This window comes from Oncorhynchus kisutch, linkage group LG23 (genome assembly GCF_002021735.2).
Source record: "Oncorhynchus kisutch isolate 150728-3 linkage group LG23, Okis_V2, whole genome shotgun sequence".
Taxonomy (NCBI): Eukaryota; Metazoa; Chordata; class Actinopteri; order Salmoniformes; family Salmonidae; genus Oncorhynchus; species Oncorhynchus kisutch.
Window position 1 is genome coordinate 21,598,198 of NC_034196.2, and position 27,319 is coordinate 21,625,516.

The 27,319-nt window shown below is 42.7% G+C and overlaps 1 protein-coding gene across 4 annotated transcripts in view; it reads right to left on the bottom strand.

Moving 5' to 3' along the window:
- Positions 1 to 27,319, bottom strand: part of LOC109867945 (tight junction protein ZO-2-like) — a 37,969-nt gene that overhangs the window by 4,621 nt on the left and 6,029 nt on the right. Inside the window, exons 2-18 of one of the 4 annotated variants that reach the window (XM_020457285.2) lie at positions 22,988 to 23,126; positions 13,231 to 13,284; positions 8,918 to 9,042; positions 8,697 to 8,799; positions 7,839 to 8,550; positions 7,594 to 7,697; positions 7,275 to 7,428; positions 6,473 to 6,584; positions 6,157 to 6,299; positions 2,986 to 3,070; positions 2,661 to 2,811; positions 2,362 to 2,470; positions 2,028 to 2,247; positions 1,738 to 1,922; positions 1,402 to 1,497; positions 1,117 to 1,196; positions 742 to 952 (exon numbers count right to left, since the gene is read on the bottom strand). In XM_020457285.2, coding sequence (XP_020312874.1) covers positions 742 to 952; positions 1,117 to 1,196; positions 1,402 to 1,497; positions 1,738 to 1,922; positions 2,028 to 2,247; positions 2,362 to 2,470; positions 2,661 to 2,811; positions 2,986 to 3,070; positions 6,157 to 6,299; positions 6,473 to 6,584; positions 7,275 to 7,428; positions 7,594 to 7,697; positions 7,839 to 8,550; positions 8,697 to 8,799; positions 8,918 to 9,042; positions 13,231 to 13,275 — 2,635 coding nt within the window. In that variant the 5' untranslated portion in view covers positions 13,276 to 13,284; positions 22,988 to 23,126. Of the gene's footprint in view, positions 1 to 741; positions 953 to 1,116; positions 1,197 to 1,401; positions 1,498 to 1,737; positions 1,923 to 2,027; positions 2,248 to 2,361; positions 2,471 to 2,660; positions 2,812 to 2,985; positions 3,071 to 6,156; positions 6,300 to 6,472; positions 6,585 to 7,274; positions 7,429 to 7,593; positions 7,698 to 7,838; positions 8,551 to 8,696; positions 8,800 to 8,917; positions 9,043 to 13,230; positions 13,285 to 16,558; positions 17,027 to 22,987; positions 23,127 to 27,319 lie in introns of those variants that run through there. The other 3 variants (XM_020457283.2, XM_031802692.1, XM_020457282.2) reach the window with 3 other exon arrangements.

Consider the following 27,319-nt stretch of genomic DNA (forward strand, 5'->3'; position numbering starts at 1 on the left):
TTGTGGGTTTACTAACGCATTAGTTATAGTTTGTTGACAAAAACGTTAATATGGTGACAACGATGTAGGCAGTGTAACGGTTATGGTATGAGGGTTTGGCTTGAAGAGGTTGTTGTGCCTGGTCACAGGCAGCTGTTGTGGTGTGGACTGAAGTCCGCAAGCGAAGGGAAAATGTGAGAGGAGGAGAGCGCGTATATGCAAGAAGGAATTATACTATCAAAGTGATGATGCTGTATGTTGTTGCTATGAAAGAACTGTGTGTGGGTTTATTCATTCCACGATTCTGTTGCAAATTTTAAATGGAAGCAAACGGGAAAAAAACGGAGGGACCTACCTATTAGTCAAATAGAAACTCGTTTTGCAACTGTTTGGACTAATGATGACACCCCTGATCAGTTAGATGAAGGCAAGAGTGTGCAAAGCGGTATTGAATGTTTCACTGTCTGTCACCTTGATTACTCCCAATTTTCTCTCGACCTGTTGTCGTTGTAAACTTCATTCATAGGCTAGGTTGTAGCAACCTAATGATGGGTATAGGGTAAATCTGAGTATCATGTAGCAGCCTAAACCTATCGCTGTTACATTGAGCTGGGTGAATGGAATATGAATGCCAATCATCTAATATGCTGTAAAAGAAATAACACCACACTCATAAACACTCAATTATTTTTATTATTTTAAAATCCTCCCTAATCTCAAACGGCACCGACTGCCACTGGTGTGTGAGTGTGTGTGACTGACCGGTGAAGAGGTGAGAACAGGTCTTCCTCAGTTTGACCGCCTGCTCGTAGAGTTTGCGGGCACTGCGGTTGGAGCCGGGCACCAGGCGGTTCCTCATGGTCTTGACGCCACCCTTGCTGTCCGGGTTGAGGAACACCACGATGGGGTACCACTGGGTATAATTCAGGGTGTCCACCGCCTTGGGAGTTACATCCAGCAGGGCGTGGCGGTCCTGGGGAGACAGGGAAGTGTGTCAATGTGAGGGGAGGCTGGAAAAGATGATGACAGTGAAAGAAGAGTATGATGGAATTGAAAATGAGGAATGCAGTGTTCAAAAGAATGAGGAATATTACTATGGTGATGAAGAGGATGGTAATGATCAGTGGTTGTCTTTACCTGTTCTATGATCTGTCGAATGGTATTGAGTCTCACCACACCGGAGGACTTCTCAGTGCCTGCATCCTTGGGCTCAGTCTCTGTGTGGGCAAACAAAAACACATCAGCTTCTCACCAAAACACACACGCTCATAGAAGCATTAAGGCAGAGCTCAATTTAGCTTGCCTGGTCAGCAAAGGGTGAGAAATTTGCATTGAAATTAAAAATGCTAAAATAGAGCGCACCTAACGTAAATACATGATGCAAATTCATTCACAAGCATTAGTTAGGAGCACCATACATACTGGCTATGACAAACTCTTCAGGCAGGTCGTTTCCCAGTTTCTCATTGACTGCGTCTGCGATGGGCCCAAACACAACCACTGGTCTCCTGAAGCCAGCTGAGGATCAACACAGACACACAGTATCTCATATCTGGAATGGAATTCCTACTTGCGGTCTAGTGCAGACCATTATGGGAAAATAAAGAATCATTTCAGAAACATTCAGTTGAAGTTAGGAAGTTCAAACAAAGATCTAGTGTTTTGATATGTCCTTTTTGACCTTACTCTGTTCCATGCAGTCAAGTGGCTCTTAAGACCACACCACGAGATAGGAGTCTTCTGCCTTGGGTGACCTACCTTCTCGTAAGACCACCCTCTCATAAGCAGGGAAGCGTGTGGTGACAGAGATGGCAGTCAGGTCCTCTCTGCTCTTACGGAGGTCCTTCTTCTTTACCGCTCTTTGACCTCTCAACCTCCAGAAGTCTCCTCTGTCATTGGCTGTTCCTCTCTGGGCGTTCTGCACATTTGACATTTGTTCGGCCCTGAGAAGCAGAGAACACCATGCATCATAAATTGGCACCAACTACCAATCATTGCACGCACAGACACACACATAATCCTTGACACACATACCAGCACACACATACCTGCTCTTATTGGGGATGATACCCTTCTCCAGCAGCTGGTTGTCTTTGTCAGTGCGGCTGGCCAGCCAGTTGCCAAGCTTGCCGTCATAGAGTGTGTCCGTCACCTTGAAGATCTCCCCCCGGAAGAAGGGCAGGCTCTGGGGAACCTCTTTCTCATACTCAAAGTGGGTCCTGATGAAGAAAGAGTCCCCCCTACCCGATACCAGGATGTCCTTATAGACTAGGACAACACACACCACAAACTTCAAATTACTTGACCTGCAACATGACCTGAAATAATATGACTATATGAATATGACTTGCCTTAAATCTATAGAGTGAAGGCATTGCTCACCATCAGGTTTGCTCTGAGCCAGGATGGTGACATCATCTCCCTTTGGAATCTCCAGCAAGTACAGGACAGCATCCTCACGCACTATGCCCCTGAAGTCCATGTTATTCACCTGGACAAACAGACAAAGACATAACATTAGATCTATCACGTAAAGCACTCTTGAACAGACCTAAGGGGTTTCAAACATGACACATTAAAAACACAGGAGACACACAAACATAATCAGACAAAGATATGCTATTCATATAGTGACACAGATCAAACAATGACATTAGACTAAGAGTTAACCCTTCCCCTACCTTCATGATCTGGTCCCCGGTGCGAAGGCCCTCCTGTTCTGCAGGGCTGTCCTCCTGAACGCCTGCAATGAAGATTCCCACATCGTTTCCTCCCGCCAGCCTCAGCCCCACGCTATCTCCCTTCTGGAAACGCACCATCCCCGTGCTGGGGCTGGACAACACATAATACATTTAAGACAAATGACAAGTTAATAACATTTGTACATTTCTATACATAATCTACTTTAGAGTATACTACACTGATGAGTTAACAGAATCGGCACCCTAGACATTCTCTGTAGATGAGGAACCAACACATACTGTGCATATAAAGTCGATGACTCACCCGTATATGTCCTGGTCCTCTATACTTGGCCTCAGTGGCAGCTTTGGGGAAGCGTGGACTTTTGGGGCAACATTGACTACCGGTGCTGTAAAAAGAAAATCCTAGTGAGACAGATCAGTGATTGTGTGCTTCTTTTAGCATTACTATGATGGAGGTGTAAGTAGGGCTGTGACGGTCATGAAGTTGTCTGCCAGTTATTGTGATGCAAAAGACTGCCAGCCAGTTTCTCTGTAATTCACCGGTAATTAACATAAAGATGTTGAGCATCGCCAAGCCTGCACCCATACAAGCCACGGGCGGGCTTTTTGAACATCTACATAAAAATAAAAATAAATCGAAATAAATAAAATGTAATATACACGATCACAAATCCATTACTTATTTTATGCAGGAATGAAGAAACATGATATGATGAACATGTATTTCAGAAGAACAGAATATGAGTTGGCCTACTGAATGTTATCTGGCTATGCACTATGCCATAGGCTTGTTCATTTAGCAGACAAGATATGCTATCAGTCCAGTGTGATTATTTTATAGTAAGAAGAATATAATTAAACTATGCTGAATAAAATATAAAGGATATTTTTCCCATTCTGGAGCGAGTCAGCATTGAAGCGTAAAAATGATTATTTGAAACAGGTCCTATACTCTAGATTTATAGTTATTTTGCTCATTTAGTTGTGACGGATACAAACCTTAATGTCTTAGAAATCAAAACATATGGGCTGCATGATGCAACTACAAGCTATTGATTATTTGATAACATAAAAAATAAAGAAATTGCACTCGGTTCCTTGCTTCAGGCTGCACATGCTGTTCTCACATCAAGAGGTAATATTTTTACCCATCAGACTATTCTCAATTTAATCTTGTCTTGTAAAATGAGTTTTGATATAGAACAGCCCATTATCAAATGGGCAGGGGGAAAAATGACATAATGCAGTCAATAGCCAACGGAAGCTGCTTTCCCACCGGTTCGTTCAATCATGCAGGTAGGTTACTCCATTTATTTCACTCCATGCATCAACTCCTGTTTGAGAAGCATGCTCTGTATGCTATTGGCTCTCCAACCCTGTTCCTGCAGCTACCCAGTGCTTAATTTGGGAAACCAAATGAAATATGTTCGGGAACATCAATAGTAGTGTTGGTAGGTATCCTAGTAGTTAGAGCGTTGGGCCAGTAACCGAAAGATTGCTGGATCGAAACCCTGAGCTGGGATTTGTCGTTCTGCCCCTGAGCAAGGCAGTTAACCCACTGTTCCCCAGGCGCCGAAAACAGATGTCGATTAGGCAGCCCCCACCCGCACCTCTCTGGTTCAGAGGGGTTGGGTTAAATGCGGAAGACACATTTCAGTTGAATGCATTCAGTTGTACAACTGACTAGGTATCCCCTAGTAGGTCTAACATGTTTCCACAATAAAACATAATTCAACTCTGCGCTGAAGAAAGAATTAAAGAGAGTGATGTTAACGCACAGTGGTGAGATTCTGTAGCTAAAAATGTAATTAATTTAATTATGAAAATATAAAAAATGCCCTATTACTAGGCTACTCCAAATCAAATACACTATAATTGTAGGCTAACTGTTGCCCTGCACAGACCTGGTGGATCTTCAAGGCATTCCTAGTCGATCGCCAAACATTGTTGTTGAAAAGCCAACGATAAATGCTTGCGCTCCTTTATTGTTCGCGTTGCACTGGTAGGTGCACTTGATTCCGAAGCCCTGAGTGTTCCCATTTTTAACCATTTTATTTGTCTGAAGCAAACAAGCTCAAATCACAGCACGTACACGTTTGATACTAGCCTATGTGAGATTTCATAACTTAAAACCATGACCAGAGAGAGACGTCAAAGAATAAAGCAAAGAGCTGCTGTTTTTATGAGTGAGTTAATGTTAAATGTTTTACTTGGCAGTCAACAGTCTTTATTACAAAAAATAAAAGGCCTTCGGCCTCCCACTTGCTCCGCAGCAGCAATGAATGAGTAGCCAAGTATCGATAGCCCTGCGTTTGTATTATTATTAGCAGCTCGTCGTGTCTATTTTAATATCAAGGAATATTTCACTTTCTCTGGTCATAGGAACATGAATTTGTGCTTGATGATGCGGTGCGACTCGAGTTTCGTCATAAGGTGGAAGACTGTGTCCCCTCTCTCTGGTCAGTCTCACCAGAGGAAAGAGGAATGAGAGAGCAGGGACTTTGAGAGGCTGACCCTTTGCTGCTCTCTCCCTCCCTCCGCAGAGACTAATGCCATGTTCAAAACACCTGGAAACTCTGACATCTCCCGACTTTAGTACATTCAAGACAACTGGGACCTCTGAAAAAAATTGGATTGCCTGGGAAAAACCGTTTTGAGCAGTCGTCCAAATCAGAATTCCAAGACGGAAACTATGGCACCTTTCTAGAGCTCCGATTTTCCGACTTGAACATCACGGACAGGTGACTTAAAAGCACCATTACCATCAAATGCAGGTACCATCAGTCCAGTAAAATAAAAAAAGTTAATTACTTCAAATCAGAGCTACACCAACTGATCTATTTTGTTATCAAAGCTTGAGTTTTGAAATATATGGTCTGAGAAGAACAATATTGGCAGGCCAGGCATATTCACCAATATTCTGTGATAATGTATTAGGCCTGCCTACAGCACAAATGGAATTCCTACAGAACTGTTTTTATTTAGGTTAATGTTAGATTTTTTAAAAACATCACTTAAATGCAAGTGTTAGATCTCGGCTTGCTTTTTGGCTGCGAAAGTGATCTTTACTCAGAAAAGGTTGGTGACTACTGGCCTAGGCCTATAAGTTCTTTCACAGACTCATTAATAGAATGTTTGGAGCATAGTAGAAAATAACCAGCCCATCCAGTGTGCATAATAAACATTTGCATTGACATCAGAGTGGTTAGAGGGACAGTAGAGTCCTGAGTACCATTAGTGACCTGATGGTCATTAACAAGTTAGGTACTACCAACGCATGTTCAGAGTGCATAAAAGGAGAATACCGTGACTCAATGGTCATGTGGAATTTGACTGTGTTTATGACATAACTGCCGGTAATAAGGTACAGCACTAGGTGTAAGTTACCCGATGCTGGTTATATAATAACAGGTAAATGTGAGGATAAAATTAGTATCTATCGTATTCATTTGTTTCAAGGCATTGTAGTTACCTGGGGGCGTTTCTGGGCGGGACTCCTCCCTCTCTGCTTGCAGAGGGGGCGTGTCCTCCATAACTCTATCCGATACTCGTGCCGGCATGGCGAACGGTGTCGGCATGGCGCCCATCTTAGCCAGTCTGCTTGGTGGGTCCTCCCTGATAACACAGACAGAATCCTATGATTCTCAAATTCTACAGCACATTTAAGGTCAAAGTAGACTATTCTCATAGTGATGGAGTAAAAACAGTCATTTTGTAAATATCAGAACTTGTTACCGGTACATAAGAGTGATCCATACTGCAGGTGGGACCAGAGGGTGGCAGGTTACCTAGGTTTGTCTCGGAGCCTCTCATTGGAGGAATGGGAAGACAGGTCTGAGGTGGGGGCCCGTCGGTCATCCTGTGGCGAGTAGGAGCGGTACGACCCGATCTCGGATATATCTGGAACACAAAATATCAACAACATCTAGTTCATCTTCAGACAGATCACCAAAGTCATGATTCATACATACAGCCTCAGTGAAACACCAACTCAACTTTTTACCCAAGAAACATGAAACATCTTCTAAGTAGAGTGAAACAGACAAGGCAAACCTCACAGTTATTACACTGTGGCAGTGGCTGATACACAGACATGCACTCCTGTACTCTATAACCTAGCTGCAGTTCCAATCTTAGACAGCACATATGCTACATTTCAGACCATAAGATAATACAATTCTGTCATATTCAATAGATGGATTATGAGTGGTATTATATTCCCCAGGCAAGTGCTCACACACCACATCCCTGAATGGAACATTGTGGGTGAGAAGCCTCTGGGTCATGTGACATCTCTATACCAATGATCATGTGGAGGGTGAGTAAAGTAAAATAAAGGATTATCCCAAAAAAGGTGGAAAGTGCTTTTTGCGAGAATCAAACATAAAAACTAAACAGACATTTCAATAAAACCAGACAGGGACAGAACAATGAACAGAAGAAAACGTACATGTTCAAATCAGCAGATTATACAAAAGGTCAATGAAAGAAAAAAGCACTGGGACAGTTCTGAATCTGTCCACATAAAAAGTGTTTTCCTTAAAAAGGAAAGGAGCTGCTGCAACAGAGACAGAGTGGAGGGTCTCTCACCATCGAGCTCAGAGTCACTGTCTACCAGGGGAGGGATCCTGATGAGGACCTGTCTTCTGTCTCTCTGCACCACCAGCTGCAGCTTCCCACGAGACTTCTCGATCAGCTTCCCTGCATCACTCAGAGACAGGTTCTCTGTCACCGTACCATTGATCTGACACAGGGTGAGATGTCAAAGCACATTCACATCTGTAGCCACCTGTCTAAGAGAGTGCTGGCCAACTCTACACAACATTTTTGAAGAGGCAGCACTGAAACAATACTTCCCCCCCGGGCAGAGATAAAACAGTGATGTGTCCGTGTCGGAGGCCCTTCCTACCTTCAGTATGATGTCTCCCTCCTGGAGGTTGCCATCCCTGCAGGCCAGACCTGTGCTGGTCATCTCCTTAATGAACAGCTGACTACCCAGATGCAGACCATACTCTATAACAAACACACATCAACATAAAAACTAAGCAAACATTTAAAAACCAGCAGTCTTGGAGGAGAGGGTAGGTAGAGTCAACAGAAATGGAGGAGCAAGAGATCAATATAATGTAATGTTTCGTATAGACCTATACTGACCTTCGTTGGGCCTGTTCTTCAGTAGCAGCACACTAACTGGTTTCTCCAGGGGCTCTGGCTCCCGAGGAGGGCGGGACATGGGGATTGGCATGGAGGCGGGGGAGGGTGAACGGTCCAGACGTTCCCTGCTCCCACTCCTCTTCATCTGCTCCTTCTTCTGGTCGCGGTCACTAGGAACACGTTTGCGGTTCCGCTCAAAGCTGTGGTCGCGACCGTGACTGCGGGCAGGACTGTGACCAGCTCTGTATCGCAAGTCAGGGCTGTTAGTCCGGTCCAGAGTGCGTTCGCTACGGAAACGCCTGTCAGGGCTGGGGTCGCGGTCAAGAGTGAGATCACTACGGTAACGCAGATTGGGGCTGTGGTCACGGTCAAGAGTGCGGTCACTTTTGTAGCGGCGGTCAGGGCTACGTTCGCGGTCCAGAGTCCGACCTTTGCTGCCGTCTCGTCTGTACTGCCTCTCTGGATCAAGGTCCCTCTCCATACTCCTGCCCCGGTCATCTCGACCGTAATGCCGGTCAAAGCCCTGTCCCTGGTAGCCAGCGTCTGTGTAACCTCCCCTCTCCTGGCTGTGGTCGCGATCTTGATGACCACTGCGTCCACTGTACACACTGTGGCGGTCCTGGTCATAGTCATTGTTGTTGAAGACACGGTCGTCAGGGGAAGGGCCGTGTTTCAGCAGGTTGACCGGAACCTTCCTGGGCCTCTTGACTGTCTGTCAAAACCAAAGACCACATCAGGCATTGACTGAACAGTCAGGAATCATTGACACTTATCCAACCCTCAGATCCCAAACTCCTATACTTAAGTTCTAAATGTAAAATCACAAGCATCTTCATCTTTTGCCACCATTATACTCACAATTTTGGCTACTTTTCCACACTTTCTGAGGGTCTGTACAGCGAAGGAGTGTGGCACACCATCCATGGGAGTAGCGTTCACCTGCACCACCCGGTCATTCTCACTACAAAACACAATTAACATGTGAGGGAAAACAAATCCACTGTGAGATATTCAAACTGCAGATTAAAATGACAGAACACATGATGCATCATTATGATTGATAGACAGGAGGTACGTACAATAGCAGGCCATCGGCGGGCCCTCCCTGAAGCACGTCTGACACTACTATGGACATCTCCCCGCTTTCCTCATTGGGGTTGTCCCGCCCCCCGGACACTGCAATGCCAAAACCCATCTTGGGGTCCTGCAGTAGAGAAGACATGTATTAGAGATGTGTTTGTATGAGTGTTTGGATTAGATTTTTGTGCATGCAAGCACCTGTGTCCTAGTCTGTTCAGGTGTTGGAGTGAATATATCTCATTCTTTTAAGTACGTCTAAGTTTACTTTTTGTGTGTGTGTGTACCCTTCTGTCCCGGTCCTTGTTGTCTGAGTGGTGTACCTGCCCCTGCGCTGCCCAGATGAGATTGGAGCAATGATTTGATGGTCCTCCAAGACTCCACCCCACCCTCTCCCATCTGTACAATTTATTTAAAAAAAATTGCTCCCCTCCAATGTCTTTCAATACCAGAGAGAGACAGGGACAATGTAGGCAATGGATTGTTAGAGAGCAAGTGATATGGTAAGCTAAAGAAAGAGGAAGGGTAAATTGGAGCGAGGATCATGAAAGAAACTGGGACTAAGGGGATGTAGAAGGATGGATGAAGAAAGAGAGTCTAGAGAGCGCATATGACAGCTGGATGTGGAAGGGTCAGTGATGCGGTGGTCAACAAAATGTATTTGTTAAAAGCAGCTTCATATCCAGAGCATAGAGTGAGGCTATGAGACAATGAGTGTGAACTACACACGATTAACAGTGCTGGGCAGATGTGCATGCATGGAATGTGTGCTGTAGATGGATGAACATGTTCTAGATCAGTGGTTCCCAAACTTATTACAGTCCCATACCCCTTCAAACATTCAATCTCCAGCTGCGTATCCCCTCTAGCACCAGGGCACTCTCAAATGTTTTTTTGACATTGTAAGCCTGCCACACACACTACATTTATTAAAAACATAAGAATGAGTATGAGTTTTCCCACGAGCCAGATTTTGACAGTGACAAAGAACTCTTATAGGACAAGGGTACAAATAATAATAATTAATAGTTTTGCTCTTTATTTAACCATCGTACATATAAAACCTTATTTGTTCATCAAAATTGTGAATAACTCACCACAGGTTTAGGAGAAGGATGTGCTTGAAAGGATGCACATAACTCTGGAATGTTGGGTTGTATTGGAGAGTCTCAGTCTTAAATCATTTTCCACACAGTCTGTGCCTGTATTTCATTTTCATGCTAGTGAGGGCCGAGAATCCACTCTCACATAGGTATGTGGTTGCAAAGGGCATCAGTGTCTTAACAGCACATTCTTTTGCCAAGGCAGGACACTCCTAATCCAGAAATCTGGCAGTGGCTTCTGATTAAATTACATTTTCACAGAACTGCTTGTTGCAATTATAATGAGGCTCTTGTTCAGATATCGGTAAGTGGACTGGAGGCAGGGCATGAAAGGGATAATGAATCCAGTTGTTTGGGTCATCCGTTTCAGGAAAGTACTTGTGTAATTGTGCACCCAACTCACTCAGGTGCTTTGCTATATCACATTTGACATTGTCCGTAAGCTTGAGTTAATTTGCACACACAAAAAAATAAACATACAATGATGGCAAGACCTGTGTGTTATCCTTGTTTATGCAAACAGAACTCCAACTTCTTAAATCATAGCCTCAATTTTGTCCCACACATTATAGTTGAGGAGTCCCTGTAATCCTAGACTCAGATCATTCAGGTGAGAAAAAAACATCACCCAGATAGGCCAGTCATGTGAGAAACTCATCATGCAAGTGGTCAGGCAAGTGAAAATGATGATCAGTAAATAACTTTAAGCTCGTCTCTCAATTCAAAAAATATGTGTCAATACTTTGCCCCTTGATAACCAGCGCACTTCTGTATGTTGTAAAAGCGTTACATGGTCGCTGCCAATATCATTGCATAGTGCAGAAAATACACAAGAGTTCAGGGGCCTTGATTTAACAAAGTTAACCATTTTCACTGGATTGTCCAAGACGTCTTTCAAGCTGTCAGGCATTCCCTAGGCAGCAAGAGCCTCTCGGTGGATGCTGCAGTGGAAACAAGTGGCTTCAGGAGCAACTGCTTGCACGCCCGTTAACACTCCACTAGGTCTTCTTGTCATGGCTTTTGTGCCATCAGTACAGATACCAAAACATCTTGAACACCAAAGTCCATTTAATGTCACAAACATGTCCAGTACTTAAAAAATATCCTCTCATGCTGTCCTGGTCTCCAGTGGTTTACAGAAGAGGATGTCTTCCTTAGTTGACCCCCAATAAATGTAACCGACATATACCAGGAGCTGTTCCAGGCCCGCCACGTTTGTTGACTCATCCAGCTGGAAATGCATAGAATTCACTGGCTTGTATGCAAATCAGTAATTGTTTCAAACATCTCCTGCCATGTCACTGATGCGTCGTGAAACTGTTGTTTGATAAAGACATTGTCTGTATAGTTGTTTTGGCCTTTTCCCCCAGCATTGTACCAGCTATATCTGCGGCAGCAGGAAGAATTAAGTCCTGCACAATGTATGGGGCTTGCCTGTCCTAGCCCTGGGTAGCTCACCATTCTAGATGCTTTTAGCCCCTTCTTATTAATGGTATCTGTTGCTTTTATAGGTCTTACTTCTCGAAAGTCTGAATTCTCGCTCAAAAAACACCTGCGGCTTATTGTTCAAATTGGCATGTTTTGTTTCTAAAATGTCTGTGCAAGAGTGAAGGTTATCGAGTTGTGAGACTTTTGCACATATAACACACTGTGGCTGAGGAAAGGCACTACTCCCAATATAAGTGAACCCCAAATCAATGTAGTTCATCATATTTGCGCCTCTGATGGTCCAATGTCTGGTTCGGTGCATTCCCTGGGTAAGGGGGCAGTAGCTCTTCAGCTGCATCAGATTCACAACTGTCAGTGTCCATGCTAGCTGGGCTAACAACAAATGTAGAATTACTGATGCTGGCATTGGATGTGCTCGTGGAAGCATCTGACAGATGCAGGTGTAGTAGCACTGCTGGTAGTAGCAGTACTACCAGTAGAGCTGGTATGTATGAGTCTATGGACTTGGGCCTTACTTTTTTAAAAAACAACCTTTATCCATTTGAGCAGCAGCTACGTTTGGCCACATACAGACAGTTAGTGGAATTTTCACGAGAGCGTAACACCGTACCTAAATCAGCTGCGCATGCGCCAATTGATTTTGTCCCCCCACACCAAACGCAATCACGACATGCAGGTTGAAATTTCAAAACAAACTCTGAACCAAATATATTAATTTGGGGACAGGGCAAAAAGTATTAAATATTTATGGCAATTTAGCTAGCTAGCTTGCAGTTTCTAGACAATTTGTCCTGGGATATAAACATTGAGTTGTTATTTTACCTGAAATGCACAATGTCCTCTACTCTAACAATTAATCCACACATAAAAACAGTCAACCGAATCATTTCTAGTCATCTCTTCTCCTTCCAGGCTATTTCTTCATTGGACTTTCTATGGCGATTGGCATTGAACTTTCATAGTTATCACGACGACCGACCAAACTCAGTTCATCTTTCAATCAACCACGCGGGTATAACCAACAAGGAGATTGCATCTGGGTATCTGCTTCTATAAACCAATGAGGAGATGGGAGAGGCAGGACTTGCACCACGTTCAGGGTCACAAATAGAACTGACTGTATTAGCGCTTGGCAACGCAGACGCTTGTTGGCGCGCAGGCAGTGTAGGTGCAATAATTGAATAACATGCATGTTTACATTTATTTTGCAACGCTTGCGCACACGACTCAAGAGGTGTGGTCAGCATTTAACGGTTAATATGATTGGATGTTAATTATTTGACTAGGCTACCTGTATTTGACATTGTGTTGTGAATTTGCTGAACACTAGATGGCTTAATTTTGGGCAGTGAAACGAGGCTATTCAGGCGAGAAAAAAACCTCACCCAAATGTTTAGACCCGTTGGAAAATATAAATGGACTGTTTCAAAATGTGAAGATTTTAATTTGATGTGGATCACATTTTTATTTGGAGTACCCTTGACGGCACTCTACGTACCCCTGGGGTTGATATTATAGCACATGTTTTGAAAGAAAGAGCTTAAAAGGATCTACAGTATATTGCATTGTAATCTGGTGGTGTAGCTGTAGATGGAAATTATAATTCATATCTGGTTTGGTTATAACCCTACAAGAAGGGTAATGTTATGCACTGAAATGTGATATGGTTGGAGTAAAGGGTGTTATGGTTGCAGTAATGGCAAGAAATATATTGTATTGTGTAGTAATCCAGTGCGGTGTGGGTATTGCAAAACTAGACTCACCCTCTGCAGTGTCACAGTATACTGCTCCCACATGGTTTCCTCCATGACTGGGCTCTTTGGGAGAAGGGCACATTCCATAATAAGGGTTAGAACAGGATATATTAACCATTTGTTTCTCATTTCAACAAGACATACGGAGTCAGATTAATCTTGAGTGACCATGCCAATAGAATACATCAAAACGTCGTACTCCAAATTTCATATAGCCAGCACAAAAGATGTGTACTAAAAAAACAGTACTATACCTGGCACAAACTCTTATGTTTCCAACACATGCTCTCTGAGCACATAGTACAGTACACACCAACTAATCACTTTGCCTGGCTAACCAGACTCCTTGCTACGCCACGCCCACGGAAGAGTTCCTTCTCCATAATGAGTCTAGATCAGAGTACCTCCCCAACCCGTCACAGAATGTGAACACATTAGGAGCGGTCCGATTGGTCCAGAAACCAAGGGGTTGGGCCAGAGCCAGAACACACGTGGGTAAAGTGGCAGTTTGAAAATGTGTCATTGGCTTTGATACCTGGTTAGAGACGATCCGATCACTGATTACTTTTGTAGAAGGTCCCCTCCCCCCCCATGCCACAAACAACTTCAATGATGGCAGTCTCTGACTAAAATATGTAGCAAACGACAGAGCAGTGGAAGAATTTAATGTGAGTTATCAGGTCTACTAACCAGCATCACACATGGACTACTGATTCCACACACCCTCAGCCTTACAACACAGAACCCATACCACCAGTTGAAAACAGAAAACTCTACTAATATAACCACTGACACACATTTTTACCAACTTCACTCACTGAAACTACTACACCCATTATGAAACACTTGTCACAACTGCCTGTCTACCTGCTTACCTTTCCACCCAAAGACCACCTGTCTAACTATCTAGAGCCAAGCTGGAGTCACTCACAAGCCCCTTGAGGATGGGGGTGGCCTTGTAGGTGTGGATCCATTTCCTGGGTTGGTGAAAGACCGTCTTCATGGTTTCTCTGCTCCTCTACTGATGCGCTGCGACAACTCTACCTCCTCCATTTCCACAGCAGCACCAGCGGTAACTGCAACACCCTGCTTTGGCCTGCCTAGCTTTGACATAAGCTGGATTCTGCTGGCCTACATTCAGCGCAAATCCCACCATCCACAGACTGTGTTTACACAATCGCACACAACCATGCTGAAAATACACACACAAAATAACGCACCGACCTAAATCGCACACACATACAAATGAGTACGCAATTGTGTGTGTAAGCATTTAACCCAAATACTCACACATACAGAAAAACAAACACTTTAACCACATACTTTGAAAAACACACGGGGGCACACACAGCCAATCTGAGAGCGCAGGTTTGAAGAACTATTTTTTATTTTTTTAACTTAAAATTAAGTGGAGCCGAATCACTGTGATGCTGACATCTCCAGCCCAGGCTTTTGGAAATGGGGGCATCACTCTGGCTGACAGAGGATGGGACAGATCATAATCCACTTTTAGAAGTTTGGCCTCACAGGACAGATAAGGAGTGGTAAGGGAGGACTGGGGTGTATTCATTAGTGCACACTAGCAAACTGTTGCAAAATGTTGTGCAACAGAAAACCTTTTGCAGCAAAAATGAACATTTCCTATTGGGAAAGTACAGGCTAGTCCTCTGTGTTTGGTTCCTAGTGAATAAACCCCTTGACTATTGCCATGACTCAATATAGAATGAGCATATATTGATTGACACAGGTATTCTACAGACTAGTAGAACTACATTGTAAATCACTTGTGATTAAGTGTGAGGAATGAGGATATAGCCACACGTGATGGAGGATATTGCAAAATCCACCATGATAAAAAAGAGACAAGAAAATTGGAATGAGTGTGGATACTAGTTAGCAGACCAGAGCGTGGGAGTCTGGGGGTCTGTAGTATGTATACCTCCAGGCAGAGAGATGGAATGTTGGGCAGTGCAACAGTGCGTTCCTGAATATCTGAAGTAGCCAGCATTATGGAAAATGTATCCAGCTTGTGGATCAGCGAGGGAACATTTTACAGGACAGGAGCTCACCAAAAATACCAACATTTACCACACACACACGTATTCCATCTCCCACAGTACAGCATCTTAAAACCACTCCTAACAAATCCTTCCCTTCATTCACCTGACCAGCTGTCGGGGAGAGTGATGCTACATCCTAGTGGTAGGACAGTGGTATTGAGTATGGAGGCACAGAGAGAACCAAGTGTGTATAGTATGCTTGCTACTACTGTACATCAGTCTCTCCTGAACAGTGATGAGAACAGGGTACAGGCATGCCCAGTGGCACAGTGAGTCAAATGGGCTTTTTCTGCTGTGTGATGTCATTTAGTTCACTGACAGGTCAGCTGGCTGAGTCTTGGCTTCCTGAGAGTATTACACGAGAACACAGTTTCTCTGATGAGAATGAGCATTTCTACATTGAAATGGCTGAAATAACACTGAGCTACCCTCATAGGATGTGGCTTAGAGGAACAGATCCTTTAATCTCACTCAGACAAGAACAAAAAAGTACATGCAGCGCTGTCAATCATAAACACAGACACAACTGCAAAGAGAGCACAAGCAAGGCAACCAACCATACTAAAAAAAACGAATCTACACATATGACTGCTAGAACTCGGGCAATGAAAATCTATTAGTTCCCATTATGGCAGAGAATTAGTGTGGTTTTATCTGAAGGGTAGCCATCCTAGCCATCAGTCTAATCCACTCTATAGATTGTTTGGTTGTAGTACGCCCTCTACTTGCAGTACAGCCACATTACATGGAGTGACTACGCACTGTCTATTAAATACACGGGAACATTAAAAAAGGATCATAACGACGCTGTATATCACCTCAGGGTAGGTAACTTCTACCAACAGCAATCCATTAAAACCACTAGTAGGATTTTTGGGGGGGGGATATTGACTCCCAAATATTGCCACCCTTGCTCAGACGCAATCATGAATGTATTTTTACTAAATTATTCCTTTGATTTCCCATTGTGCAATGACTTCAAACACCATATTAAGTAATATCTTCACTTCATACGGAATATCACAACGTGGCTTGGCATGCAAAAGTTGACAGGCACAGCCCTTTGATGGTTGCGACGAGTGAACTCATTCCTTCGTGATACTATGTAACGTTAGCAGCAGCAGGTGGAAACATTCCAGTAAGGGTCCCGTGACAGACTTGAAACTTTGTAAAACATTTGTTCTCTAGTGTGTGTCAGCGAAATTAACATTGCAACAAGATGATTAAACAATAAGGAATAATTTATAATGGACCTTAGAATCGTTAGTTTTACTTACTTTGAAATAATGTGTCTCATATCTGCTAAGACTGAAGAGTCTCCCTCCATTTACGGGCATCATGCACTTTCAAACCAGAGACCACTTTTCTTGTGATTCAAACAAAGGAAATTCGACAACGACTATTGTTAAAAGTAACATGCAGCCTATCCAATATCACATTTAACATTTTTTCCCATGTTTTTTTTAATTATCAGTAAAACAACCCAGCAAATTGAGTGAGTCTGAGAGCGCTGAAAAGGAAGACCGTATTAGGATGTACCAATTCAAGATGGGGTAATCTAAGTGGTCTCGATATTTTCATCTCGACAAATATGTAGAGCAATTGCAGTCCATTGCTATAACAAATAATCAAATAACTGATAGCAATGGTCAAATGTGCATTTTACCTTTACAAAAAAAAAAATGTAAACACGCATTCATTTTTGCTTGGAATGCTGTAAATTTTCTGGCAAAATGGATCCTTCCAGATTACTGAAAGCAACCACATTCACATAGAAATAGGAGGTATAGATCTGTCATTATAGAAAGCAAGTCTAAGAAGTGGCATCTCTTCAATGTTCGCATGTTTAAGGTTTATTTTTTTTACTATCAGTTTTGTACACAAGCTTCAAACAGCTGAAAATACAATATTTGTAGTTATGGAAAAGTAATTTCACAATGGTTTAGATAGTACAATGATGCTTTACACCAGGGGTACTCAACTACTATTTCAGAAGGTCCAGTGACAAATTTCCTTGGTGGCAAAGGTCTTGATGGATATCGTCCTTTATTGGCGCTGTGGTACAGCATAGTAACAAACAGGTCTGTACATTAAATGAGACTAAGAATTTGAATTACAACTAATTTAGAATGTAAACATGCTGAAGAACAAAAGTGGTTGCATATTTGTCTATTCAAAAACATTTGCTTGAAGGTAAACTAAAAGATAAACTAATGGAAAAGATCAAACAGATCCCACTGTCAGATTACAAGACACGAGGGCATTCAGAATGCACCATACATTTAACTCTGAATGGCCTCAAGTTGTTAAATTAAATCTTCAGGTAAAATTTCAGTTCTCCGCATTGCTGTGGAATCTGACATTGGGATCAGTTTGATCTTTTCCATGAGCTCATCTTTTAGTTTACCTTCAAGCAAAGTGTCAGCAACTTCACACATGCTGAGATGGTAAAAGAAAGCATCTGGAAAAGTTAGTTTTCTCCCAAAACCCAAGCTATCCTCAGTGAACACTCCATTGTATGTTGTTGGGCTGTCAGGGAATTGACAAGGACTTTGGTGTGGGATTTGAGTAAATGAATCTGTTAACATTGACACTTTTGTGCTAGTTGCAGGGAGAATGAATGAATACTGTTCCACTTTATTTTTTATTTAACAAGCCATATTAAACAAAGATACTGGTAACAAAGCTCCTTATGTCATATTTACAGTTGAACTGCGGTCAAATCTGCTTCTTTCTGCCTGCTTGTCCCAAGGTTCCACAAAGGATATTTGAATTAATGCGATTGTGTAAGACGTGGCCACGCGATTGGATTAGTAGGCACTAGTAGAGGTGGTGTTGCTTCAATCGAGAGAGCAGTGTTGCCAACTTAGCGACTGTCTCTATATTTAGCGACTATTCAGACCACTAGCGGCACATTTTCAAAAAAGCGACTAGCGACAAATCTAGCGACTTTTTCTGGTGTTATTGGAGACTGACTTGAAAGCACGTATCGTTCTTACTCTTCCCAACAAGCAGCGGGTGCTGCAGCGGGCCCCACCCCCGTCCCAAAGCACTCACAGGCGGCCCAGTCCTCACGCAGCAGTCCCTCCCAGCTGCAGTCAGAGCAGGAGATGTTCACCCCTCCGCCTCCAGACTGCAAATGAATCGAGCATGGGAGAAGCCGCCGCCGCTGGCTGATCCCGCTCTGGCTTACATAGAAATGTTAAAAATTTACCTGAATCAGGGCCAGACTAGTTTACTTACCATAATTTTCTCACATTGCCATTGACAATTTTTTCTATTGTCTCTTTTTGGTCCATTTAGATGGTATACAAAAAATATATACAAATGTTTTACTGTGACATGTTGTAGGCTCCTAAGTGGACCATAAGGTTAAAAACCAAATTAAGAAAAATAAAAAATAAAATAAGTAACTCCGCCAAAGTGTCTCTTTTGGGTCACTTTTGCCGGTCCCAAGCCCAGATAAAGGAGGAGGGGTGGAATTGTGACATTAAAAAATAACAAGAATCGACAGAAGAAAGTTCATTTGTAGTTCTAAACATATTTAGGGTGTTTTTTACTCCTTTTTGTCTCCCCCACAACATTATTCCTCTCTCCTACAGCGTCCATCACAATTTCATGCACATGGCCAATTATGCAAATTAGGCGATGGCGTGAGAGTGAGAGGTTGAAGAGGCCGCTGCACCTGGTAGATTTTTTAATGCTGTCAAAAAATAATGTATTGACTTTAATATAACAAAATGAAATATGTTGTCCCATCCGGATTGACTGTTCTCTGGGTCAGGACTGGACCGCCAGTTGAGTTTGGCTGCTCTACACTATACTTGCTGCTTGTTTTGTCACAACCTGAAATTAGGTGAACTATTCAAATTTTAGCAACCAGGAAATGACGGAGGGATTTCTGCATCACACACACACACACACACACAGTCAAAAGTTTGGGAACACCTAATCATTCCAGGGTTTCTCTTTGTTTTTGCTATTTTCTACATTGTAGAATAACAGTGAAGGCATAAAAACTATGAAATAACACATATGGAATCATGTAGTAACCAAAAAAGTGCTAAACAAATCTAAATATATTTTATATTTGAGATTCTTCAAAGTAGCCACCCTTTGCCTTGATGACAGCTTTGCACACTCTTGGCATTCTCTAAACCAGCTTCATGGAGGTAGTCACCTGGAAAGTATTTGAATTTACAGGTGTGCCTCGTTAAAAGTTAATTTGTGGAATTTCCTTCCTTAATGCGTTTGAGCCAATCAGTTGTGTAGGGATCGTATACAGATGATGGTCTTTTACCAAATATAACTAAGTCCATATTATGGCAAGAACAGCTCGAATAAGCAAAGAGAAATGACAGTCCATCATTACTTTAATTAATACATGAAGGTCAGTCAATCTGGAAAATAAAGAACTTTGAACATTTCTTCAAGTGCAGTCGCAAAAATCATCAGGCGCTATGAGGACCGCCACAGGAAAGGAAGATCCAGGAGTTACATTAGTTCATTAGAGTTACCAGCCTCAGAAATTGCAGGCCAAATAAATGCGTCGCAGAGTTCAAGTAACAGAAACATCAGGCCTTCATGGTCAAATTGCTGCAAAGAATAGACTACTAAAAAAGACCGCAATAAGAAGAGACTTGCTTGGGCCTAGAAACACAAGCAATGGACATTAGACCGGTGGAAATTTGTCCTTTGGTCTAGAGTCCAAATTGGATATTTTTGGTTGCAACCGCCGTGTCTTTGTGAGAGGCAGTGTGGGTGAACGGATGATCTCCGCGTGTGTGGTAAACCATGGAGAAGGTGTTTAATGTGTGGGGGTGCTTTGCTGGTGACACTGATTTAGTTAGAATTCAAGGCACACTTAACCAGCACGGCTACCACAGCATTCTGCAGCAATACGCCATGGTTTGGGCTTAGTGGGTCTATCATTTGTTTTTCAACAGGACAATGACCCAACACACCTCTAGGCTGTGTAAGGGATATTTTACCAAGTAAGCTTTTCTCCTTTGCCAAGATAATCCATCCACACAACAGGTGTGGCATATATCAAGAAACTGATTAAACAGCATGATCATTACACAGGTGCACCTTGTGTGTGCTGGGGACAATAAAAGGCCACTCTAAAATGTGCTGTTTTGTCACACACCACAATGCGACAGATGTCTCAAGTTGAGGGAGCGTGCAATTGGCATGCTGACTGCAGGAAAGTCCACCAGAGCTGTTGCCAGAGAATTGTGTTAATTTCTCTACCATAAGCTGCCTCCAACTTCAATTTTAGAGAATTTGGCATTACATCCAACCAGCTTAACAACCACAGACCATGTGTAACCACACCAGCCCAGAACCTCCACATCCAGCTTCTTCACCTGCAGGATTGTCTGATGAGAGGTGGGAGGGATGCTGAGGAGTGTTTCTGTCTATAATAAAGCCCTTTTGTGGGGGAAAAAAACTCATTCTGATTGGCTGGGCCTGGCTCCCCAGTTAGTGCACCTGTGAAATGATCACACTGTTTAATCAGCTTCTTGATATGTTACACCTGTCAGGTGGATGGATTATATTGGCAAAGGAGAAATGCTCACTAACAGGGATGTAAACAAATTTAGGCACACAATTTGAGAGAAATAAGCTTTTTGTGTGTATGGAACATCTCTTGGATGTATATTTCAGCTCATGAAACATGGGACCAACACTTTACATGTTGCATTTTTATTCAGTGTAGCACAACAATACATGTTGTGATGGTTGGCCTGAATCTCTCACTCTGAGTTCTCTTTGAACCGCTTCTATGGATGAGTCCTGTCTTCCTGGTTAAATTTGCATTGGGGGAGGGGGGAGAACCAGCAACTACCAAATAGGGCAATGGGACAAAGGCCTTGGATACATACACTTTGTGAATGGGGAACATGAATAACTGAAGCAAGATCTAAGGCAATAGATATCCTTCAGAGCTTTTCCAACTGACGCAAAACCATTCTGGATTTCCTGTTTAAAGACTAGATCACATGGCACCATATACAGTGGGGCAAAAAAAGTATTTAGTCAGCCACAAATTGTGCAAGTTCTCCACTTAAAAATATGAGACACCTGTACTTTTCATCATAGGCACACTTCAACTATGACAGACAAAATGAGAAAAAAAAAATCAAGAAAATCATATTGTAGGATTTTTAATGAATTTATTTGCAAAATTATGGTGGAAAATAAGTATTTGGTCAATAACAAAAGTTTCTCAATACTTTGTTATATACCCTTTGTTGCCAATGAGAGGTCAAACATTTTCTGTAAGTCTTCACAAGGTTTTCACACTGTTACTGGTATTTTGGCCCATTCCTCCATGCAGATCTCCTCTAGAGCAGTGATGTTTTGGGGCTGTTGCTGGGCAACATGGACTTACAACTCCCTCCAAAGATTTTCTATGGGGTTGAGATCTGGAGACTGGCTAGGCCACCCCAGGACCTTGAAATGCTTCTTACGAAGCCACTCCTTCATTGCCCGGGCGGTGTGTTTGGGATCATTGTCTTGCTGAAAGACCCAGCCACGTTTCATCTTCAATACCCTTGCTGATGGAAGGAGGTTTTCACTCAAAATCTCACGATACATGGCCCCATTCATTCTTTCCTTTACACGGATCAGTCGTCCTGGTCCCTTTGCAGAAAAACAGCCACAAAGCATGATGTTTCCACCCCCATGCTTCACAGTAGGCATGTTGTTCTTTGGATGCAACTCAGCATTCTTGGTCCTCCAAACACAACGAGTTGAGGTTTTACCAAAAAGTTATATTTTGGTTTCATCTGACCATATGACATTCTCCCAATCTTCTTCTGGATCATCCAAATGCTCTCTAGCAAACTTCAGACGGGCCTGGACATGTACTGGCTTAAGCAGGGGAACACGTCTGGCACTGCAGGATTTGAGTCCCTGGCGGCGTAGTGTGTTACTGATGGTAGGCTTTGTTACTTTGGTCCCAGCTCTCTGCAGGTCATTCACTAGGTCCCCCTGTGTGGTTCTGGGATTTTTGTTCACCGTTCTTGTGATCATTTTGACCCCACGGGGTGAGATCTTGCGTGGAGCCCCAGATCGAGGGAGATTATCAGTGGTCTTGTATGTCTTCCATTTCCTAATAATTGCTCCCACAGTTGATTTCTTCAAACCAAGCTGCTTACCTATTGCAGATTCAGTCTTCCCAGCCTGGTGCAGGTCTACAATTTTGTTTCTGGTGTCCTTTGATAGCTCTTTGGTCTTGGCAATAGTGGAGTTTGGAGTGCGACTGTTTGAGGTTGTGGATTGGTGTCTTTTATACTGATAACAAGTTCAAACAGGTGCCATTAATACAGGTAATGAGTGGAGGACAGAGGAGCCTCTTAAATAACAAGTTACAGGTCTGTGAGAGCCAGAAATCTTTCTTGTTTGTAGGTGACCAAATACTTATTTTCCACCATAATTTGCAAATAAATTCATTAAAAATCCTACAATGTGATTTCCCGAATTTTTTCTCTCTCATTTTGTCTGTCATAGTTGAAGTGTACCTACGATGAAAATGACAGGCCTCTCATCTTTGTAAGTGGGAGAACTTGCACAATTGGTGGCTGACTAAATACCTTTTTTGCCCCACTGTAAATCATATGTCCAACCACACACGCTCACAGTGTTAGGGCAGAATAGGATGGATAAAGAATACAAAGTAGGCAGAAAGGATGAGGTACCCTCAGAATAGCAGAGTAGCTGGGTGTAGAGAGTCGACGGAGACACAGGCACTGGGCTTCCTTGGTCCAGTAGAACCTATCCCAGGAGCAGCTGGACCTGAACAGGTCAGTGTTGGACTGGTCAGTACTGGGTGTGTCCCTGTTGGGAGAGACAGCAGGGCTTTAGATAACCATTACTCAACATTAGGAATAGAGTTCAACTTCGTATAAAGGATTGTTATTGGTAAAATGTCAGCTGAAATGAGTAGAAACTGTATGAAATGAATTTCATTCCACATTAGAGAATTAAAACGCTGACGGGCCATTGAAGTGAAACATTAACACAGTGAAAGTTATTGGTTCAAATACCAATCCATAACACAACAAAGCCTTGCCCTGGTCACAACCACACAAACAAACACCCACACATGCAAAGGCACAGTCTGATGCACAGGCATGCGCACACACAAACTTAAGGCCTCAACGCAGCTGTAATCTGTTTGAGCTTGAGCCAAACATTTCCTCTGCAGCCATTTGACCTCATGTCAGAATAGTAATAAATAAAGTGATTGACCTTGCTGTGGATCTTTGACCAAATGCTCAGCTTGTGTTGTTTGACTTATCCTTCCCAACGAACTCCCCAATCCCCTGCCCTAGCCGTGTTATAGCTGAGCAGGGAAGTGATAGACAAGCTTCTGTCAGCATGAGACCCACACAATTAGGACATCTTCAAACTGAGAACACATTCATGTCTAAAGTGGAATTCCTGTACCTTGGGAGAATTACTAAGAGCAATGTTGTGTATACTGAATAATTGATCCACAACATCAACCTCAGTGAGTGGTGGGGGGGGGGGGGTCACATAAACACGCAAACAAAAGAACCTTACTTGACAACTTAGTAACCGCTTGAGTGGCAATACACTGCAAATTTTATTTGCAACGATAAATACAGTAGCGGCCATGGACTAAAGAATGGTTCAATAGTGGATCTGATAACAGATCCAGTGAGTGATTGTGTGCTGGATTGGTCCAGCTAAGGAGAGCCATGCTACTCACAGGAACGACCTCTGCTACATTCATTCATCTGCTGTGCTCCAATAGCAGTCACAATCAAAATGCAGCATCTATGACCTGAGCAGTATATAATGGCAACAAACATGCTCATGCTGTAGCATGAAGGCTAGTACCATCTGGTGAGCAAAGCAGAAACATACATTCCAAATAATGTTTGATTAGCCTAGCGATATTAACAACATTTTGAATACTTGTGCATAGGATTCAAATATTGTAGAGGTACAGTAGATGCTTGTACTTGAATAGACCAACAGCTACATACAGACAGACAAACATTAATTTCATGCATACAAGCTCATATGCACACCTTAACTTAACTCACCCTGGGGGTCTCCAGAGTTTTCTCCCAGGTGGTAGGAGCTCTCGTTTGTTGAGGGGGACGATCCCCATGGCCGCCTGCATGATGGTAATGAACTTCTTAAACTTCATATTTGAACCCTCGGCTGTTTCTCCACTTGCAACTGCATTACATACACCCCATGCTACTCACAATGGCTCCACTAACATCTCACTTCCCTCCGCAATATTCTGAAAGGCAGCCCTGACTTCTAATCCTCTCTGCCACCACTGTGCTCACTGCCATCATACACACTACACTGAACCCACTGAGCCCTGCCTACTTGCTACTACGTTCTCAATCACGAGCCCTGTGTCCCCTACCATCGGCTCTGACAGATGTTTTTTTTCCCCTCAGAGAAACTAAATGGACAACAGTCATGCTACTGGCGGTGGGCAGGCCCAGAGGGGATGACAGCGCGTCACTGTTACATAACTCTGGAGATCTCTAAACATTACACTAATGAAAACACTGCTGCTGCCGTCGGGATAATTGTGGTACGAAGCCCTGACAGATCATGTATGTACACCACCCCATTTTCTAAAAATCCCTATGTAGGTTTAGTCCCCATTAAAACCCAGAGCCTCCATCATCATCTCACACACTCAACTTTCCATCATCACACCATACCCTCTTCCATCCCCCCCAAAAATATTCTCCATCTAGCAGACCATTCACTTCAACATTCACATTACCTCTCACCCACTGACAGCATGCAGCCATGTCCCGTGAGGGGGGAAATAAATAAATGCAGCTGGAGAGCTGCCAGCCAATACAAACCTCTGGATAGGAATTATATCCCAGCAGTTTGCATGTCTGGATTACTGCTCTCTATATGGCTGGGCCATGAGAGCAGGAGATTTCACTGTGAAAGAGCAGGGCACAGAAATCCCTTAAAACTCTAAGGGCCCCAAACCAGCAGCAAACCCATAAATAACAGACTATTTATACCCAGTTAGGTAACAAAAACACTACAGAATGGAATAACTTTAATGGCTATGCATTGTGCATCATCCAGGCAGCAGGCACTGCCTAAAGGGCATAGGGGACATAGGGACAAAGAGCATGTAGGATGCTTCCACTGTGCTGACTGATGACTAGGATTATAATCTAAAACCCTCACTACCTCCCAGAACAACATCTTAATAAATAAGGCATGGTCCCATAGAATCAAAAACTTTAGTCATCTCATCAAATACATTTCTAGTATTATTCCATGTAGTCAGTGGCACATGCACACAAGTGTCTCACTTCTCTCTTGTTGAGCATGGATGTCAGCAGAACAAAAGCATTAATCCTGTGGCCTCGTTCAGTCTTTTACTGTAAATCTCACCAGCTGGACCCGTGTCATGGCACATTACTACACACACACACACACACTCACCCCTCCACCATGCTGTCCCAAATATCACAATATGTCTTCTACATGATGTAATCACTGAATTCAGCATTAAACTGGTTTAAGATAAGCCTTTATGGGCATCTGAAAAGCAGTGACACCACAACAGGGGGAATGAGAATATGTTTTTACATCAAATAACATTTCCCTCAAATCAAAACAGCATCTCCTAAGCTGCAAAGTGATGCAATTTGACCAGAGGATTGTGATGCAAAATCTCTTGTGGTGATGGGTGTTTGGGTTGCTACATTTATTTATACTAGTTAACGTTTTAGTCACAGTGCCTATTCTGCATGTTCCAAAAAATAACAATGAGAATGAATGAATAAGAAGCCAGCAAAGTACCCAAACTACCCTCAATATAAAAAAGATCACTTGGATCAGGAGGACAGGTAGGCCTACCTGTTTGGGCTCCAGGAAGAGTAGCGGCTGCCTTGGAAGCAGCTAATGGGGAACATATTAAAATACCCACATCCAAATGCCTACCACAAGCGTGAGTGCCACATGCTCAGATAAGCGAAAAGGATAAAAGATGCTTGGTTATCTGTACTTTACTATTTTTGACTACTTTTACTTCACTCCTAAAGAAAATATTGTACTTTTTAGTCCATACATTTTCCCTGACACCCAAAAGTTACATTTTGAATGCTTAGCAGGACAGGAAAAGTCAAATTCACACTTATCAAGAGAACATCCCTGGTCATCCCTACTGCCTCTGATCTGACAGACTCACTAGACACAAATGCTTAGTTTGTAAATTATGTCTGAGTGTCCGCTGGCTATCCGTAAACTTTCATAACAAGACAATGGTGCCATCTGCTTTGCTTAATATAAGGAATTTTAAGTATATTTGAGCAATTAAATATACTTAGGTATCGAAAGTAAACGTAAAACCAAATAATTTTACTTAAGTAGTATTTAACTGGCTGACTTTCACTTGAGTCCTTTTCTATTAACGTATCTATACTTTTACTCAAGTATGACAATTGGGTAGTTTTTACACTACTGGTGGGGGTTTCTAAATCGGAAGCCAGTCTGTTTGCAAGTTGTTTTATGTCATGTTTTGATCGTCTTTATGGCTTTACGTAAGCAGTCTTTTTATTGCGACCTTGTCTCTCACCAATTACCACTTTCAGTATTATTGTTGTATTTTTCCTCAATCGGCTTTCACTTGATTATGCATTGTCCCTATGGAATGCATACAGTATGCCAGACGGATGCGATGCGGATATGGTTATTTTTTTAAATATCAATATCAAATCATTTCTGGGTAACAATTAAGTACCTTACGGTGATTGTTTTAAATTAAAATGTTCAAAAATAGCTTCTTTAGCAAAGAGCAATTTCTCAAGCAAAGAACAGACTGTTTGGTAGGACTGTTTGGGAATGGGCTGAGTGGGGAGGGGGAAACTGAACACTAGCTGTTATTGGCAGGTTTGGAAATACTGTATCTTTCTTATTGGTCTATTAACAAATTTAGTAGGCAGGCCAAAATTAAATCCCACCAAAACAGTCTGAATCTTCAGGCGGTCTTTTAAAAA